Source organism: Octopus bimaculoides, chromosome 18 (assembly GCF_046866305.1).
Source record: "Octopus bimaculoides isolate indiv1 chromosome 18, ASM4686630v1, whole genome shotgun sequence".
NCBI lineage: Eukaryota > Metazoa > Mollusca > Cephalopoda > Octopoda > Octopodidae > Octopus > Octopus bimaculoides.
In genome coordinates, this window is record NC_142945.1 from 35,603,852 (window position 1) to 35,622,763 (window position 18,912).

Genomic DNA, 18,912 nt, shown 5'->3' on the forward strand with positions numbered 1-18,912 from the left:
CTTTTAATCTGCATGTGTTTTGCAATCACTTGCCGAGACACACCCAGCATCCTAGGGTGAATGAAGGATAAGAGATGTTACAGTATGACTGAAAGCTTTTAGAGGGGAAGTGGCAGGGGCAGTAGCAAGATATCGTCTTGTAATACAACACAGACATTTAAATTGATAGGACTTTTCTAAGGATGTCAGCACAATCTTTTGGATTTCTCTGGGACATAGTTCTGTTAAGATATTATCTAATATTTCTGACATCTCTTTCTTATCATACCTAGGACATCCACAATAACAGGAACTGTTCTCACTTTAAGATGCCACATCTTTTGTATTTCAATTTCCAGGTCTTTATATTTACTTAATTTGTCAAATTCTTTTACAGAATTATTATTACTGGGGTGGTGGAGTGGCAAAATCATTAGAGTATTGCAAAAATATGCTTTATGGTATTTGTTCTGGCTCTTCACATTCTGGGTTTGAATACAACTGAGGTCAGTTTTGCCTTTTTATCATTTGAGGTTGGTATAATAAACTACTGGCCGAGTACTGGGCTCAGTGGTATTGACTATCCCTGCTCCTCATAAAATTACTGGCCTTGTGCCAAAATTTGAAGGAATTATCATTATGAAGATGCAAGCTGGCAGAATTGTTAGCATGTCGGCCAAAATGCTTAGTGACACTTTTTTTAGACTCTTTACGTTCTGAGTTCTATTTCTAGTTCTGGTGAGGTTAACTTTGCCTTTCATACTTTCAGGGTTGATAAAATTAGTACCAGTCAAACAGTGATACCAATGTAATTGATTCACCCTTTCCCTCAAAATTCTTGGCCTTAGGCCAAAATTAGAAAGAATTATTGTTATTATTGGTGGTGGTGATGGTAGTAGTAGTAGTAGTAGTGGTAGTATAATAATACTATTATCCGTGAATGTGAATTTATAAAGCAAACAGACCAATTTGTTTCCTTTGCTGTTGTCTCTGCTTTTCATCTTTCCTGCAATTAATAAAATAAGTATTAATCAACTAATGCTTTTGATCTATTTGACAATATTCCTACACACGCACGCACGCACACACTACATTTAAAGATCTGACTCTATGTTAAAAATTATTATTATTATTATTATTATTATTATTATTTGATGCCAGTGCTGCCTGACTGGCTTCCATGCTGGTGGCACATAAAAAGCATCATTCGAGCATGGTCGATGCCAGTGTCACCTGACTGGCCCCTGTGCCAGTGGCACGTAAAAAGCACCCGTTACAGTCTTGGATTGGTTGGTGTTAGGAAGGGCATCCAGCTGTAGAAACTTTGCCAGATCAAATTGGAGCCTGTTGCAGCCTCCTTGGCTTGCCCAGTCCCCAGTCAAACCATCCAACCCATGCTGAGGTCCACTTTGCCTTTCATCCTTTCAGAGTTAATAAAATAAGTACCAGTTGAGTACTGGGGTCAATGTAATTGACTATCTCCCTCCCCCAAATTTCAGGCCTTGTTCCTATAGTAGAAAGGATTATCATTATTGTTATTATTATCATTATTATTATGGCAGCGAACTGGCAGAATCATTAGTACGCTGGATGAAAAACTCAGTGGTATTTCACCTATCGCTACATTCTGAGTTCAAATTCCCCTGAGGTCAACTTTGCCTTTTATCCTTTTGGGGTCGATAAAATAAGTAACAGTTGAACACTGGGGTCAATGTAATTGACTCCTCCCCTCTCTCAAAATTGCTACCCTTGTGGAAAAATATGAAAACATTATTATTATTATTACTATTATTATTATCATTATTATTATTATTAACTGGCAGAATCGTTAGCACTCTGGTTGAAATGCGTAGCAGTATTTTACCCACCGCCATGTTCTGAGTTCAAATGCTGCCAAAGTCGACTTTACCTTTCATCCTTTTGAGGATGATAAATTGAGTACCACTGAAACAAATTTCAGGCCTTGTTATTATTACTGAGGAAGCAAACTGGTAGAACTATTAGCAAGCTGGCCAAAATACCTTGTGGCATTTCATCTGTCTTTGCATTGAGTTCAAATTCCACCATCATCAACTTTTCTTTTCATCGTTTTGCGGTCAATAAAAAAGATACCATCTGAGCACTGAGGTCAATATAATTGATTACTCCCACTCCCCAGAATTTCAAGCCTTGTGCTTATCATAGCAAGGATTATTCATCATCATCGTCATCATCACTTAACGTCTGTTGTCCATGCTGGCATGGGTTAGACGGTTTGATGGGTCTGGCATGTTGGAAGGCTGTTCCAGGATCCAGTCTAATTTGGCATGGTTTACTATGGCTAGATGCCCTTCCTAGTGCCAACCACTCTGAGAGTGTGATGGGTGCTTTTACATGCCACTGGCATGGGGGCCGTGTGTGTGACACCGGTATCTGCCACTACTGCAATTTTGCTTGGCTTGATGGGTCTTCATCTCAAGCATGACATAATGCCAAATGTCTTGGTCATTGCTTCTGTGAGGCTCAACACTCGAAAGGAACTCAGCCACCATGCCTCTTTGAGGCCTGTTTGAATGAACTCAGCCACCTCACTCCATGAGGCCCAACATTCAAAAGGAACAGCCATCCCGCCTCCATGAGGCCCACTTGAAAGGAACTCAGCCACTTCCCCTCCATCAGGACCAACACTCAAAAGGAACTCAGCCACTTTGCCTCCGTCAGGTCCAGTGCTTGAAAGGTACTCAGCCACTTTGCCTCCATGAAGCCTGACATTCAAAGGTCAATTTTTTTTTTTACGTACCACCAGCACAGGTGCACTTGGCTTGATGGGTCCTCTTAAGCAGAGCACATCACCAAAGGTCTCGGTCACTAGTCATTGCCTCTGTGAAGTTCTAAGTTCGAAGGTCAAGTTTCACCACCTCTTCCTATGTCTTCCTGGGTCTACCTCTACCACAGGTTCCCTCCACAGTTAAAGATCAGCACTTCTTTACACAACTGTCCTCGTCCATACACATCACATGACCATACCAGCACAGTCGTCTCTCTTATACAGCACATCTGATTCCTCTTATGCCTAACTTTTCTCTCAAGATGCTTACACACTATTAAACATGTACACTGACATTGCACATCCAATGAAGCATACTGGTTTCATTTCTCTGAAGCCTATGCATGTCCTCGACTGTCATAACCCATGTTTCACTGCCATGCAGCATAGCTGTTTGCACACAGGCATCAAGCAATCTGCTTTTCACTCTGAGAGAGAGGCCCTTTGCTGCCAGCAGGGGTAGGAACTCTTTGAACTTTTCCCAGCGTAATCTTAATCTCACAGCTATGCTTTCAGAACAACCACCTGCACTACTAACCTGGTCGCTTAGTTACCAGAAGCTATCTACTATCTCTAGCTTGTCCTCCTGGCAGTTGACGGAGTCTATTTTCTGCACATGTTCAGCATTTATTATGCCTGTGCATCTTCCACATATTAAAGTTAGTTTCCCTGTTAACCCTTCTTCAGTGTTGTTGTACCTTTTGTGTGTTCAAAGCTTACATTGGATGCATCTTATGGAGTTTCTACCTACACCTTTTCTACAGATTGAGCTGGGTCATCTACCTAAGGGGATGTGTGATTTGTCTGCCTTCCTACTTACTATGACTTTTGTTTTTGCTAGGTTAACTCTAAGGCCATTTGATTCTAGACCTTGCTTCTATACCTGGAACTTCTTCTCTAGCTCAGGTAGTGATTCAGCTATAAGAGCAAGTTCATCAGCATAGAAGAGCTCCCAGGGTCAACCTGTCTTAAATTCTTGTTATTGCCTGGAGGACTATGATGAACAAGAGGGGGTTTAGCACCGATCCTTGGTGATTATTATTATTATTATTATTATTATTATTATTATTATTATTATAATGTTTCAATAGTCTTGTATGTTTTCATTGTACAACTGAGGACATCTTTCTGTACCTTAGATGTGTACAGTGTTTTGTTTTCTTTCAGTTTTTGTGTTGAAAGTATGTGTGTAATATCTATTAATGCTATATTTTTTGCATTATCCATATTTGAAAGTGAGTAAGCATTTCATCGACCCATGTAAGCTGTGTTGGGCTTTGACTTAAATATTTTCATCATTTCCAACACAAGTTCTGGATAGTTCTGTTTCCAGCTCTTTGTGTTTGGAAAATGCTCTTTTTAATATTTTTTTTTATTTTTACAGAAACATATTGTTGTACATGGAATTGATACATTTATTTGGAGAAATTACTTTACTGGCAGTCTTTGCCAATAATCAGTGGAATTTACCTTAATCTCCTTGTCTATGTGAACTTGCATGTCCCAGCATATAGTCACTTTCTTATTCACTGAGAGCTTTTGCGTTGTGTCTTTGTGATGTCGTCTTTTTCTTGCTATTCGATAAGTATGGTTTCCTTTGTATTAAATCTGATTTATTGATAAATGTTTTTCACTGAGAAAATTCATTCAAACTGGTGAGCTTTTGCTTGGAAAGGATGAAACTAACATCAGTTTTAGAGTTACAGGCCATAAAGCCAGGACCCATCTCCAAGCAACAACTAGAGATGGGATCTAGCTATAGATGAAGGAAGATCTTTAAGTAGATTTGAACTGTTATGCTATGCTTTACATTGAACACTAATAGAAATGATAGGTGAAAAGAAAATCCTTTCCAAAATACAATATGGAATAAAACACTTTAACTGATTTAATCCATAATCTTAACTTGAAACTGAACATTAAATGATTATTTCAACCCCAAAAGGAAAAGTAGAAAGCATATTCTACTTGAGAACTTATACAAGGAAAATAATGTCATGTGACTGACACAAAAATTTTATGATTCTGTTGTACCTGTTCATATACTACTGGTTTGGCTAGAACTGGGTCACAGTAAACAATATGATTGATATTTTCTTTATAACCTACTAAATATATCTTAGTTATTTTTTATACCTGCTTCATTAAAGTTGTATGTAGTTTCTGGTGTGAAGGCTTTTGTCTTATGCTTGAAACAAAATCAATCTTGTCTCAGTTATCAATCCTGGGCTTCTCGGCAGTGCAGAGATTTTTATTTATTCATTTTTATTTTGACAAATGTTATTGGCTATATGTGATTTTTATCTTTTTTGCCAGTTCAGCATGGCATTTTATACTCTTGTTAGTTTCTTAAATATTTTTTGTTATTATTTCTCCATCTTCACAATTATTTGTGAAATCAGTTTTCTTTATATATTTTCTGTTATCTTCATATAAAAAAACATTTTTCTTTTCCTTTTTTGTTTCCATCATTTTAGCTATTTTTTCTATTAGTATTCTTTTATTCTTTCATACATTTTTTTCAGTCTTGCCGTAAATATTTTATGATAGCTTATTTGTCAACATATAATCTTTCACTCTTGGCGTTTTGGTTATGCATTTTAATGCTGTTATCACTTTCCTCGTTTTCTAGTCTTGCCAATACACTTAACTTTCAGTTGAGAATACCATAACTGTAACTTATTACTGAAACAGATCTGATATTAATAGCTATTATTTTATTTTTAGTATTCAATTTAGTTTTAAGTATTAATCTAATATGTTTGTCATTAGTCAAATTCTCTTATCTGGTCACTGAAAGAGACCAACTGAACATCCTATTGTGGAGGATTTTAACCAATGGACTATAGAGAATGTCTAGAAATCCCAGACATCGCTAAGCTGCTGCAAAGGATGGGAAACATTACCATTACAGGATAAATTCTGCTGTCCAAGATGTTTGCTGAGCAATGAAGCCATTCTGCACACATTTCTTCAGTTCTGCTTCTTAGACCTGGTGAGGCTCATACTACCCCACTCACATCTTCCCAGCCATCTTGTCTCTCCTCCTCTAATCACCTTTGATGTGTATTGTTGCTACCCCTACCATGCCACATACTAATCACTATGCTCAGTGTTTCCCTTCATCTATGGACCACTCCCCTCCCACCACCACCATTCATGCCTCCTCACAAGTATTGCCTAGCAGAGCATTAATGGCATCGATCTCAGTCAAATGAGAAGAGCTTATAAAAACCATGGGTGCTACCCCTTCTTATAAATGCAGTGAATAAAAGAATTTGTTCTTCCACCTTCAGGTGTTGTCCTGTGTAGGATGAATTTGCCCATCAGTCAATCCATTGTGAGGATCTACTCAGTGCTTTCTTTTTCTTTTTTACCCAGGAAGGGCAAGTAGTTTTCTTTTGCTTGGTACCTGTAGCCGAAGAAATTTTAAGATGGACAAGATCGATAGGACTGAGGATAACCCGCTTTGCATTAGCTCTCATTGATATTTTCCAGTTCCACTTGGAGAAGAACGTAACATGAGAATGACATAATGTCCTGTAAACGTGTGGAAAGATTGTCATCATCACTTAGCGTCTGTTTTCCATGCTGGCATGGGTAAGACTGTTTGACTAGAGCTGGTAAGCTGTAGAGCTGCAAAAGGTTCCAGTCTGTTCTGGCTTGGTTTCTATGGCTGGATTCCTTTCCTAATGCCAACCACTCTGCAGAGTGTACTGTGTGCTTTTCACATGTCACCAATATGGGCACCTCTCACATGTCACTGGCATGGGTGCCTCTCACATGTCACCAGCATGGATACCTTTTGCATGTCACTGGCACTGGGCATGACTACAATTTCACTTAGCTTGACATGTCTTCTCAAGCACAGTTTTTATGCTAAGATAACTGTACAAAATTATCACAGGCAGTCAAGAATCCTGATGATAGTGCAAAATTATAAAAAGACAAGTGGGCTGGAGGAAACAACATAGTTCAATGCTGAAAAATGTCAAGTGCTTTACCATCAGCCCACAAGCAGATTGTAATCAAAATACACAGGATCATAGTGCATTGCAATCTCAAAGTCACAATCAGTGTGTATGATCTGAGAATCCAAATGAATAATGATACACCATTCTATGTGCATGTAACTAAGATGGCTACGATATGCAGGTGATTTGTTGGTTGGATTCTGAGATCATTAAGAACTAGGGGAAAAAAAAAACATTTGTTCTGTAACAGACATTATTCTCAGTCACCTGGACAATCACTTCCAATTATAGTCAACACATAACATTCAGCAAACAGCAGAGCTTGAGGCAATCCAGCCAAAAAAAAAAATTGCTTCTATTGAACAAATGAGCCACTGGAAGAAGCTAAAACAATGAGGCTCTATTTACTAAAGTTAAGATATGAAAGTTATCCAGTAATATAGAAATTGAAGATCCTGGATGTTCTAGCACTTAAATTTGGGATTGAAAGCTATATCAACCCTTGAATTGGATTCTCAGATCACACACAATAATTGTGACTTTGAGATTGCAATGCACACTGATCAAGTGCATTTTGATTGCAATCTGTTTGTAGGCTGATAGTCAAGCACTTGGCATTTTTAATATATGAAAATTTACTTAATTTATGAAAATCTTTCTTCAAATATTATGACAGTATCAAGAATTCTTTCTAAAAGAATTTACATCTATCTATCTATCTATCTGTTTATCTGTCTGTCTGTCTGTCTGTCCATCTATCCCTCCATCTACACACACACGTACGCACACACACACACACACACACACACACATATCATCATCATCATCATCCTTTCATCCTTTAATGTTTGTTTTCCATGCTGGAATGGGTTGGCTGGTTTGACCAGAGCTGGCAAGCAGAAGAGCTGTACCTGGTTCCTGTATGTTTTGGCTTGATTTCTACAGCTGGATACCCTTCCTAATGCCAACCACTTTATAGTGTGTGCTGAGTGCTTTTAACATGGAACCAGCATGAAGGCTTTTACATGGTGCTAGAATGAGAGTTTTTCTTACATGGCATCGACAGAGGACTCTCGCAGGTCATTCCTCTATACCAGGGGAAGCACCCTTAACACTTCTGCTGTAGAGGATGGTTTTTCTTGAGTACATATACATGTGTGTATGAAGGCACGTGGCCTAATGGTTAGGCTGTTGTACTCATGATTACTAGATTGTGGGTTTGATTCCCTGGCTCGGCAGCACATTGTGTTCTTGAGCAAAACACATAATTTTGCATCACTCCAGTCCCCCTCTGATCAGGGGGTGGGATTGTTGGCCCCTTCACCTTGCCAGTGAAGTGGCATCATTTGAAGGCTAAAACAATGCAAAAGTGGATTGTGACCAGCAGTGTGTAACAACATATGATAGATTGGCCCATCACATAATACACACACACACAGATAGATGTATTAATATAATGTATGTATTTGTGTTGTTTTCAAATCTTTCACCAATACAGAAAGAGCTGGTTTCTATCCCAGAAGCAAAACTTTTTCATTGGAGATCAGAATATATCAGTGGGGAAGTCATGTATGCGTATTTGCATGTATACACACACACACACACACACACACACACACACACACACAACACACACACTCACTCACTCACACACAGATAATCAAGCAATTGGATTGACAGATATTGACTGTTGGCAAGCGAGCTGGCAGAAACGTTAGCACGCCGGGCAAAGTGCTGGGCGGTATTTCGTCTGCTGCTACGTTTTGAGTTCAAATTCCGCCAAGGTCGACTTTGACTTTCATCCTTTCGGGGTCAATTCAATAAGTACCAGTTATGCACTGGGGTAAATATAATCGACTTAAGCCGTTTGTCTGTCCTTGTTTGTCCCCTCTGTGTGTAGACCCTTGTGATCAGTAAAGAAATAAGATATTGACTGTTGGACAACTCTAAGTAGGATTCTTGTAATCTAAATATATTTTCATCTTGTCGTACTTGTTCCTCTCAGTTTTTCTCAATTGTATGGTGTTAATCAAATGCTCTTTTACACACTCTAACAGCATCACTACTAGAAATTAGACAACAATCAATTATTGCTGCTTTGCTAACGTAGACGTATGATCTCAGTATATATTTTCAAAAGAGATTAGGTGAGAAACAAACACCAGGATGAAAAGATAAACAAAGAGAGGGGGAGCGAGGGAGAGAGAGTGTATATGTATAATGTTGCATGTGTGAGAAAGAGACAAAAATGAAGAACAAATGTGTGAAGGAAAGAGAGGTTGTGTGAGTGAGACAGAGAAAAACAAATGAATAGAGAGAGAGAGAGAGAGAGAGAGAGAGAGAGAGAGAGAGAGAGATATGTTGTGTGTGTGTGTGTGATGGAAAAAACAAAAGTACTGAGTGATAAAGGGAGAGAGAGAGTGAGAGAGAGAGTTGTGTATGAGTGAGATGGAAAAAAATAAAGCATAAGGTGAAAGAAAGATTGTGTGTGAATGAGGTGAAGAAAGAGAAAAGAATAAAGAGAGAAAGATGTTGTGTGTGAGTGAGAAGGAGACATACAAAATAAAAGAGAAAGATTTCTTTGATCATTTTCTTAGTTTTACTGAAATCTGTTAACATCACTATTTGAAAGGCATACATGTCTTTAACCTATCATCTATTATAGAAATACTTGCTTAAGGATATGTATACTGTGGAGATTAGGTTATTCTTCACTCTCTCTTTGTAAAATAATTGTTCAAGTGTTGTTGTGATTTCTTTTGTTCATTGTTTTGATTTTATTTTTTTTTTTTTTTATTCCTTTCAGAAGTCATTCTCCTGTTCTTTCTATCTTCTATGACATTTTGCATTTTTTTCTTATCCTTCTCTAATTGTTGTTTAAATTATGTATAGAAAGTTAGGGTTGGACAGTGATGCAAATATCTGAAAAGTTTTATACCATAGCTTCCAAATTCTAACTGAAATAATTCAACTTTGAAGTCATGAGTTATTAACAAGAGACGTTTCCTTAAAAATAGTTATCAGTCAGCTGAGAATTGTAAATTAGAGCTCACATGTTACTGTAGCAAGCATCACATTTCATGTGATATGGTGAAGAAAAAGAAAAAGAAGTATTATTAGTCATTGATTAAAATTATTTTTCAGCAAGTATCAGAGACAACTCTGGTATGTTTCCGCCTAATTTGATCTCATCAGCAAAACACAGATTTTACTATTTGTGCCCAAATATTGATGAAACCTGTCATCTAAATGGCAAATTCTATTCAGTGGGGGGGGGGGGGGGAAGCCAAACACATTAAACATCTGATTTTGAAAATCATAATTAATTAAATTCTTATAAATAGTAAGTGCTGTCTGTGGTAAATCATGGATGGAATGTCTTTGATCGTAGTTCTGCTGGATGGATCTGATCTGGGTTAAGCAACAAAGCAGCTTGTATATAGTCGTCTGGCCTTCCTAAAATGGCAGGTAAATTCACAAAAAATCTAACCCCTACTCTCTTAGATGGAAACTGTATAAAGTAGTAGTCTCTGATATACAAAATAGGATGGTCAGTGCTGGAATGACTTTGATCATAAGTCTGTTTGATCAATACTAACCTGGGGCTAAACAGTAGGTACAACAACAACAACAGCATTTTATTCTCTGTCCTTTTATTAAAACTAGCCACTCAACTGTGACCATAGATTCTCAACTAGTTTGAAGGCATCAGAGTGAGGAATCATTAAGCAATCATGCTCTAGTACACACGCACACACACACACACACACACATTGCAATGTTGACTTGATTAGTTTGTCTGGGTAATTAATTGCAGTCTATGCTAATTTTTCATGCCTACTCGTGTGCACTAGTGTATAACGACATAGTGATTCAGTCATCACAACTTCAGCAACTACATGAAGTGTATTCTTTGCTGAGGAGGTCTATTCAAGATCAAGGCCTATCTACAGTTATTTCCTATACTTACTGAAATAATTAGAATAATATTATTAACCATTTTGGTGACATCATCACCTTTTAAGTACAGCATGAAGTATGTTCACACTTACGTAAATTGTTTTTCAAGTGGATAACAACTGTAGAACTAAATCCTCTTACTTTTGTTTTTTTTTTAATTTAACCTTTAGCATTCAGAATACTTGGTTAAGTGCAGTGTTTATTTATTCACATTGTTTTGAATTAATGATGCATTTTCACATAGCTTCAAGATTTCAATAATGTGATTGTTGTTTATTTTTAGAATGACATTGTTGGGTAGGTGTCAAAGGTTGGATCTGGTCAGTCTACATATAAAACAAGAAGAATATTTGAGCCAGATATGGCTGGTTTAAATGCTAAAAGATTAAACTGGTGATTTATTAGGTCTTTGATATCTCTCCTTCACTTTAATGCTACCCATCAGCTTCTCTGCTCTAGAAATGCTCCTTCTCTTAAACATAACATTTGACCTTTTATTTTCAATGGAGCTGTGTAAAACATTTGAGTGGAGGCATGTGGCTCAGTGGTTAGTGTATTCGGCTCAAGACCATATGGTCGTGAATTTGATTCCAGGTAGTGCATTGTGTCCTTGAGACTGGCACTTTATTTATTATTGCTTCAGTCCACTTATTTAGCAAAAATGAGTTGTAACTGCAATTCAAAGGGCCAACCTTATTACACTGTGTCACACTGAATCTCCGTGAGAACTACAATAAGGGAGTTTTTCCTTCTCATTTATTGGTTATTGATCTTATCAATCAAACTTCTTAGCAGAATTTGTTTTTGTAGTTCTCTTTGACTGACTCTGTCTTTCCATCCCTCTTTTTTTTTTCCATATCTTTATATTTTTAGTTTTTTGTCTATCATCCACACACACACACACACACTTGCATCTATATGTTAATTTTTTTTCTATTTAAATATCTTTTAATGTAATTAGCTGAGCACTGTGAACAAACTCATTATTTTAAAGGTTAATCTCCCCAAGTCTTACAAAGGGCAGCTTAGTGCAGGCTATCATACTTGATGTAGGTAACCTTTGTGTGTGTGCATGTGCATATGTATGTATGCATGTTCCACATTGTCACTGTTTTGCCCCTTCAGGGTGAAAATTGTTAAGATTTGTTCTTTTCAACTTCTGATAAAAAAAAACTTAGAATATTGTATGCCCACCAGGCAATGCAATAAACAAGAAAAAATTACCAATAAAAAAAGAAAAAAATCATTTAATTAGATAAATTAAATAGTATTTTGAAAAACAAATAATTATGTTATTTAAGTAAAAATGTAAGAGTACAAATTTAATTTAAGTTCATTCTCAGACAAAGTTGAGATTGTTAGTTTCTTTTTAAAGTAATATATCAAAAATATAGTAATTCAGATTATTATATTTGTTTTAGCTATTCATAAACCCTGAGCAAAGTTGAGTACTATGTCTAGTTTTGAAGTAACTGAGAAAACATTCATTAATGTTACTAGAAGTTTCTTCTCAGAAGGAGCCAAAAAAACCCCCTGAAAATTTTGATTTACAAACATTTAATTTTCGTGGGGAAATGAATGACCATGTAGATCTTATTCTGGTTTTTGCTAAGTATTATGACAACTCTAGATATGTTTAGTTACCTTGAAAATTAAATTGATACAAACTAGGTAGGTTCTTCATTTTGACAGACAATATTCCTTTTGCAATTTTGTGCTGACAAACACAACTGTAGCTGTGATTCAAAACTGAACTGCTAGGTAACTGGCCATGCATCACAACCAAATCACAGTAGCTTCAAGCAATTTGTCTAATAAGCGACTAATCAACATCAAGCCAACATGTGATTCAATCTTCTAGAATCTTCTTGTGTCTTATAAAAAGGCTATTTTTGATGGTAATTGTGGAATGTTGAGGCAACTGTGTCTTCCTTCTTGTCATGAATATAGCACAGTTATTTCTACTTAGGCTGGGATAGCTACATGTTTCTGTATCACTAAGCTGGCTGTAAACTCCAAGTTGTCCATCTCACCTAGTATGTAATTAGTGCTGTTTTTTTTTTTTTTGTAAAAGGCCAAAACAGTTTAACACTTTGTGAAATAATAAAAGCTTCTGTTAACCCTTTTGATACCAACCTGCATGAAACTGCCTTTTGCTCTGTAGTACAAATGTCTTGTTTCCATAAGTTCTGAATTAAAATCTTCCACCAAACCTTAGTCACAATTTATGTTCCTAACACTAGCTTAATGAGAACAAAGTTATTTTACTAAATTCTTTGTTATATTTAAAATTAATTGAAACAAACTCAGAGCATCTCAAAAGAAATACAGTAACGAAAGGGTTAAATGTTTGTGGGTGTTGTCAGTTACTTCTCCACACAACCCAAGAAACATGTTTCCATTAATCAACTCAATCGGTCACCACCTCAGACTAGCCAACAAACACCACTTGGGACTCAACTAATCTGTTCTGCTCACAATGCAGAGATGGGCAATGAAAGAGTCTTTATGATCATTTAACATGCTTGAAATAGCAGCAAAATACCCCCTTCTCTTTTATCTTCATGAAAGGGAAGATTAGCTAATGAAGTCCTACATATTCCTGGAAAGAAGAGATAGTTTTGGTTGGAATGCTTTAAATTATAGGTCTGTCCAATTAGGGTTGAATCTGATATTAAACAACAGCAACAACAATGACAAAAGCAATAGCAACAATTCCAACCAAACCAAATAAACAGTATTACATTCCTCATTCATATGGTGATGAAGGTTATGGTCGCATGGAAAATAATACCTCCCTGCCTGTCTGTCTATCAAATCAATCTTTTTATGTAGTTTTGAGAATTTTTAAGCTAATGAATATTTGTGTTGGCATAAATCAAATTGGTAATAAAAATATTGGTGTCTACTTCATTTCATGACACACAAGCACATATCACTGTCTGTCTGTCTACTTCTTTATCTTGTTCTACCTATCAATCTTACTACTTATTTTGTTCTATTTATTTATCTGTTTGTCTCTCAAGTTCATTGTCCATCTCGCTGTGCATCTCTGGATATTTTTATATTACTGTTTGTCTAGTCTTTTATTGGTACTGGCTTCAAGTATTTATTTAGGCCATCATATCAACCCCAGTATATTTCATTCTGGTATTTATTTTATTAATCTCTCTTCATCAAATTCTTAAGACAAACAATAAAAACGAAAAGACAAATGGATTTTGTGGTATCTCTACAATTGTTTCATTAAGAAATTTTATTATGGCATATATGCAAAAAGGTATGTATTAATGTGTAAAATTCATAAAAAATATGCAATACATTTGCATCATATTTCTCCCAAATCATTTGGTTTTATCATCATTAAGAGTCAAATATTGATATATTGCAACATTGGTGATCTTCACAAACTGACTAGATTCTTTTATCTGTTGGTTTGTGTCATACTCTTAGCCATCAAAAATCTGCACTTTAGTCAGCTCAGTTGAGGAACTTGCTGGAAAAGTTTTTCCAAGTATAATTTCAAATTACACAAATGCTGCTTGGTTGTGTGAAAGAGCAATCACAGCACCAAAGAACATTACTTTGAATAATTTAAATGAAAGACTTGAGAAATTTTTATAAGGAAATGAACATACTTACAAATCTATAGACTCTGTTGTAGATGAATCGGAAATAGTCAATTACCCACTTGAGTTCTTCAACTCACTGCAGCCACTAGGAGCTCCTCCTCATTGCCATCCGTTGAAAATAAGCACTCCAATCATGCTTCTGCGCAACCTTTCTCAACCAAAGCTGTGCAATGGCACAAGACCTGTTGTCAAGAAATTCATGAGAAATGTCATACAGGCCACAATTTATGGCTGTAGAAATGGTGAAGATGTTTTTAGTCCTCGTTTACCTTTAATACACTCCAATATGCCCTTTGAGTTCAAATGACTTCAATTTCAAATACGTCTGTCTTTTGTGATGTCCATTAATAAGTCCCAAGGCCAGATTTTGAAAGTTGCCGCTTTGCAATTAGAAGAGGACTGTTTCTCACACATTCAGTTATATGTTGGGACATCCAGAGTGGGAAACAAGAACAATCTTTTCTTTCTTTGCTCCTACTGGTAAAATCCGACACATTGTCTATAAGGAAGTTTTTACCAAGGGATCAACAAACTAAAATTTGTAGAATGATAACTTTGAATTGATATTGTCAATGTCACACTATATTTGTCTAAGGAAAGCTATTTGTATTTTTGTTTGTTGTAATACAGTACATATGTTTTTATTTTTCCCCAAACTTTTATTTACTTATCTTGTACTAGACGTAAGCCAAACTCTGTGAGATGCTTGCTTCATTTATAGACTGAAATACTATAGATCATAGATCAGAAGTTTATATGCACCCATGATAACATTGGCCAGAAGAAAACAGCTCTATCATCTACATAAAAGTTAACAGCCATTTCTTATATATTGTTCAATACAATCTAAGTCAGTAGCTTTCAATCTTCATAATACAATTTTGGCAGCTTCTTTCAACCCAGTCAATGACGGGTGTTTTTGCTAGTATATATATATATATATATATATATATATATATAGACACATGCACACATACACACACACACATGGAGTGCTGAAAAGTTCCTGGCTTTGGGTAAAAGAAAATACAGGATGATCAGTTAATTATGATTTTATTCAATGTATTCCCCTCCCAGATTCACACACTTATTGCAGTGGTCCTTCAGTTTTTCTGTGCCCAGTAAAAGAACTTGGATGGTTGGACCTCCAACCAGGCCTTTCACAATACCCTTAAAGCCAGGAACTTTTCAGCACCTCTTCGTACATATGTAGATATATATATATATGTATGTATGTTTGTATATATCACCTGTATCACCTGCCTACTATCGGATGTTGTTATAACCCCACTGGTCATAATGCACTTTCAGTTCTGTTTTAATTGTGTCCTTCTTTTGTATCTTTCCATCCAAATGGCCCTTTCCAGTCTATTGGATACCATTAGCTACTGCACAGATCAACTTGTTGTCTGTAGACCTTGTAATTTTTCTGGCCTTTTGGAACCTGTGCTTTCAGTATTCTGTAATCACATTGTTCACTCATTCTTGAATTCGACCATTTCAAATATGCGCTCACAATGATATTCCTAGCCTGGATTGTTCCATGGCCTTTTATGCTACATCTGCTATCAATGTTCTACCCTCTTTGTTGTAGCACACATCCCATTTGCATATTAGAGTGCAGGTAGCATGGTGCCAGTGAAGAGACAGGAACATAGAATCTTGTCAAGCTTTGCATTGAGCATATTTTTTATCAAGATAAACACCTTCCCTTCTACTCTTATTTGCCATGAGATTCCAGCATCTGTATCTTAGTGCATATTCACTGTGTACCCCAAGGAGACATATTCTTTCACCTCTTCAATTTCATCACTTCCCACCTCTCTTCATCTTTGTGCTGTCTTCAAACCACATGTGTTTTATTTTTATGCAGTTCATTTTAAGGTAGACAGTTCTTACCTACAGTAAAATTGAAGATATTAATTATTTTCAAAAAAGTGATAATTTCTTGGTATTCAGTGTATATTTTAGTAAATGGATAGTCTTTTGCTATTTGCTGTCTTATGCCCTGTGTATATACTGCCATGTAATGTTATATATATATATATATATATATATATATATATATATATATATATATATATATGTATACACACACACACACATCACTATTCTGTCTTATATTTCATCTTGTACCTTGAAAGTATGCCTTCATCATCTCTCTCACTCATTCTCTTTCCCTGACTCTTTCTGTCTCTATCTTTCTCTGTCTGTCTCTCTCTCTCCATCTGAGGAGGCCATTTACTTCCACTTCATGAAGTCACCAGTTCCTGTCTTTGTATCATACTTTCTTTCCCTCAATACTTATACCATCTCTCAAGTTAAGGGGACTTGCTGGTGCAAATGAAAAGGCACTCTGTGATGTGGTTGGCATTGGAAAGAGAGTCAAGCTGTAGAAAGCATGTCAAGGCAGACATTGGAGCTCAGTGCAGTCCTCTGGTTCATCACTTCTTGATGGACTGTCCAACACATACCAGCATAGAAAAACAGATCTTAAATAATGATGATGATAATGAGAAACACACACACACACACACACATGATCATATATACACATAAAATCTATGATGTGCTTTAAGTGCATGTTACTACTACTACTACTACTACTACTACTACTAGTCATCCAACTTCAATTGGTGACACTATGTGGTTCAGAACTCCACAGTATTTTCAAGTAGCTTAAAGTCAGTTGAAGAATCACCAGTTCTATCAACTGGATTGGTTGACCCTAGACTGACCAGTGGCTGAAGAATTTCTTCTGCTCAGGTTGTATCATGTAGTTTTGCTGAATGAAGATCAATACATGAAACTGTACATCTGCCATGCTGCTCCCCATGACTTGAGTTTTCATCATTGAGGTTAACTCCTCTCTTGGATGATTATTGATGCCTACATGTCCCTCTGCTCTTTGACAAGTTTTGCTTTTCATCTTGCATGGCATCCAAATCACCCACCTCACCAAGCATGGTGGAGATGCTGATTTAGTTGCTGCAAAAATGCGACAGATCGTACTGGGCTCCATGTTACCAGTGGCACTCAAAAGTGACATGACATGACATTTAATTAACAGTAACATTAGGCCTCCTTATTTATCATGTTTACAGTCCTATATTTCTGCACTGCACATTTAACCAAGTGTAATGTTGTGTATACTTGGGAGTTAGCTACAAAGTAGATGTAGAGCCAAATAAAATTGAAAGCATACAAGAAAGTAAATTATTGATATTTTGAAGCCTTCAGTGAAATATATTGCAATTACTTTTTGCTGATGAAATGATTTTATGATTGCATAAAATTATTGAAACAAGAGTACAGATTGCAGATTCAGAGAATCAATAATTTGTTTGTTTTGTTATTCTTTCAATTATATATTTGTGTATGGATGGATGTGTGTGTATCTCTATCCACATAAAATGGAAAATGGTTCACGCAAACATGAATGCCTTGTGTATGTCATTCAACTCAGCAATCTACCTCTTACTAATGCTCAATTTATACTTCAATATCTTACAAGAAAGACAGAATAGATACTACGTAAGGAACTGGTGTTGACATGATTTCCCCTCCCCAAAAAAAAAACAAAAGCCCTTGATAGAACGAAAGGGTGACTTTATCTGGTTTTTCTTGTATTTATTTTTCTAGAAACCATAACTTGGCTACAGCTTCAGCATCACCTGAACATTCAAATCAGTAAGTATATTGCTTTATTTTTCTTAGATATAAATATATAATAAAATGGGCTCATAGTTATTTTATGGTAAACCAAGAAAATTTATCAAAATTTCAACTATAATAAGGAGAAAATAACAACAAGGTGTACGATCAATTCTGTTTCAGAAATATTGGTTGGGCAATCCCAATATAAGAATTAATTAGAATTTAATTAGAAATATAATACAGTAGTGAGTTTGACCATTGACTATGTAATGATAACTCTGTACATGTTTCTGTCTTATTAAACCTTGTTAGAGAAACATGGTGTCAACCTTGCTACTAGATCTTAGATAAGTACAAAACTATATGTAAGATATCAGTGGCTGAATACAGAGCAATGCAAACACTTTTAAAAATGCTTAACAGAACTGACTCACTTTTAGACTATGATTTAGTTTTAATTCAGACTATTTCTGTAGTCATCTCAGTATTGCATATAATAATACAGTGATGACTGCTATTATATGTAGTCATGGCATGGACTTTTGAAAGATCAATGTGATTGAACTTCAAACCAGACATTCATGCAGCATTGCTCAATCAGGATATCTTGTTTGAAAGAATTGCACTGGTTCCGGTTAGTTGCCTTACCAGATGATGATCATGGTATCTTGGTACGACCAAAGATCTATTTTACTCTCCACTACATTTTCTTTTTCAAATTTGAATTATTGGGGTATTGCCATTACTTTTATTGTCAATTAGTATTAATCCATTACCTAATGATTTTCTCTTCTCACTGTGCATGAAATTTAAATATGATAGCACCCATTTTATTGTTTGTTTTCAATGTAGCTGGTGTTTCTGGGTATTATCTATCTATCTATCTATCTATCTATCTATCTAC

General features: G+C 36.1%; 1 protein-coding gene across 9 annotated transcripts in view; it reads left to right on the forward strand.

The window, feature by feature from the left end:
• Positions 1-18,912, forward strand: part of LOC106867954 (N-acetylated-alpha-linked acidic dipeptidase 2) — a 670,339-nt gene that overhangs the window by 401,370 nt on the left and 250,057 nt on the right. For 7 of the 9 annotated variants that reach the window (XM_089365978.1, XM_089365976.1, XM_089365974.1 and 4 more), the window contains exon 3: positions 17,994-18,041. The exons of the other annotated variants lie outside the window; for them this stretch is intronic. In XM_089365978.1, the coding sequence (XP_089222104.1) occupies positions 17,994-18,041 (48 nt within the window). The remainder of the gene's footprint in view (positions 1-17,993; positions 18,042-18,912) is intronic. 9 annotated transcript variants of the gene reach the window in all.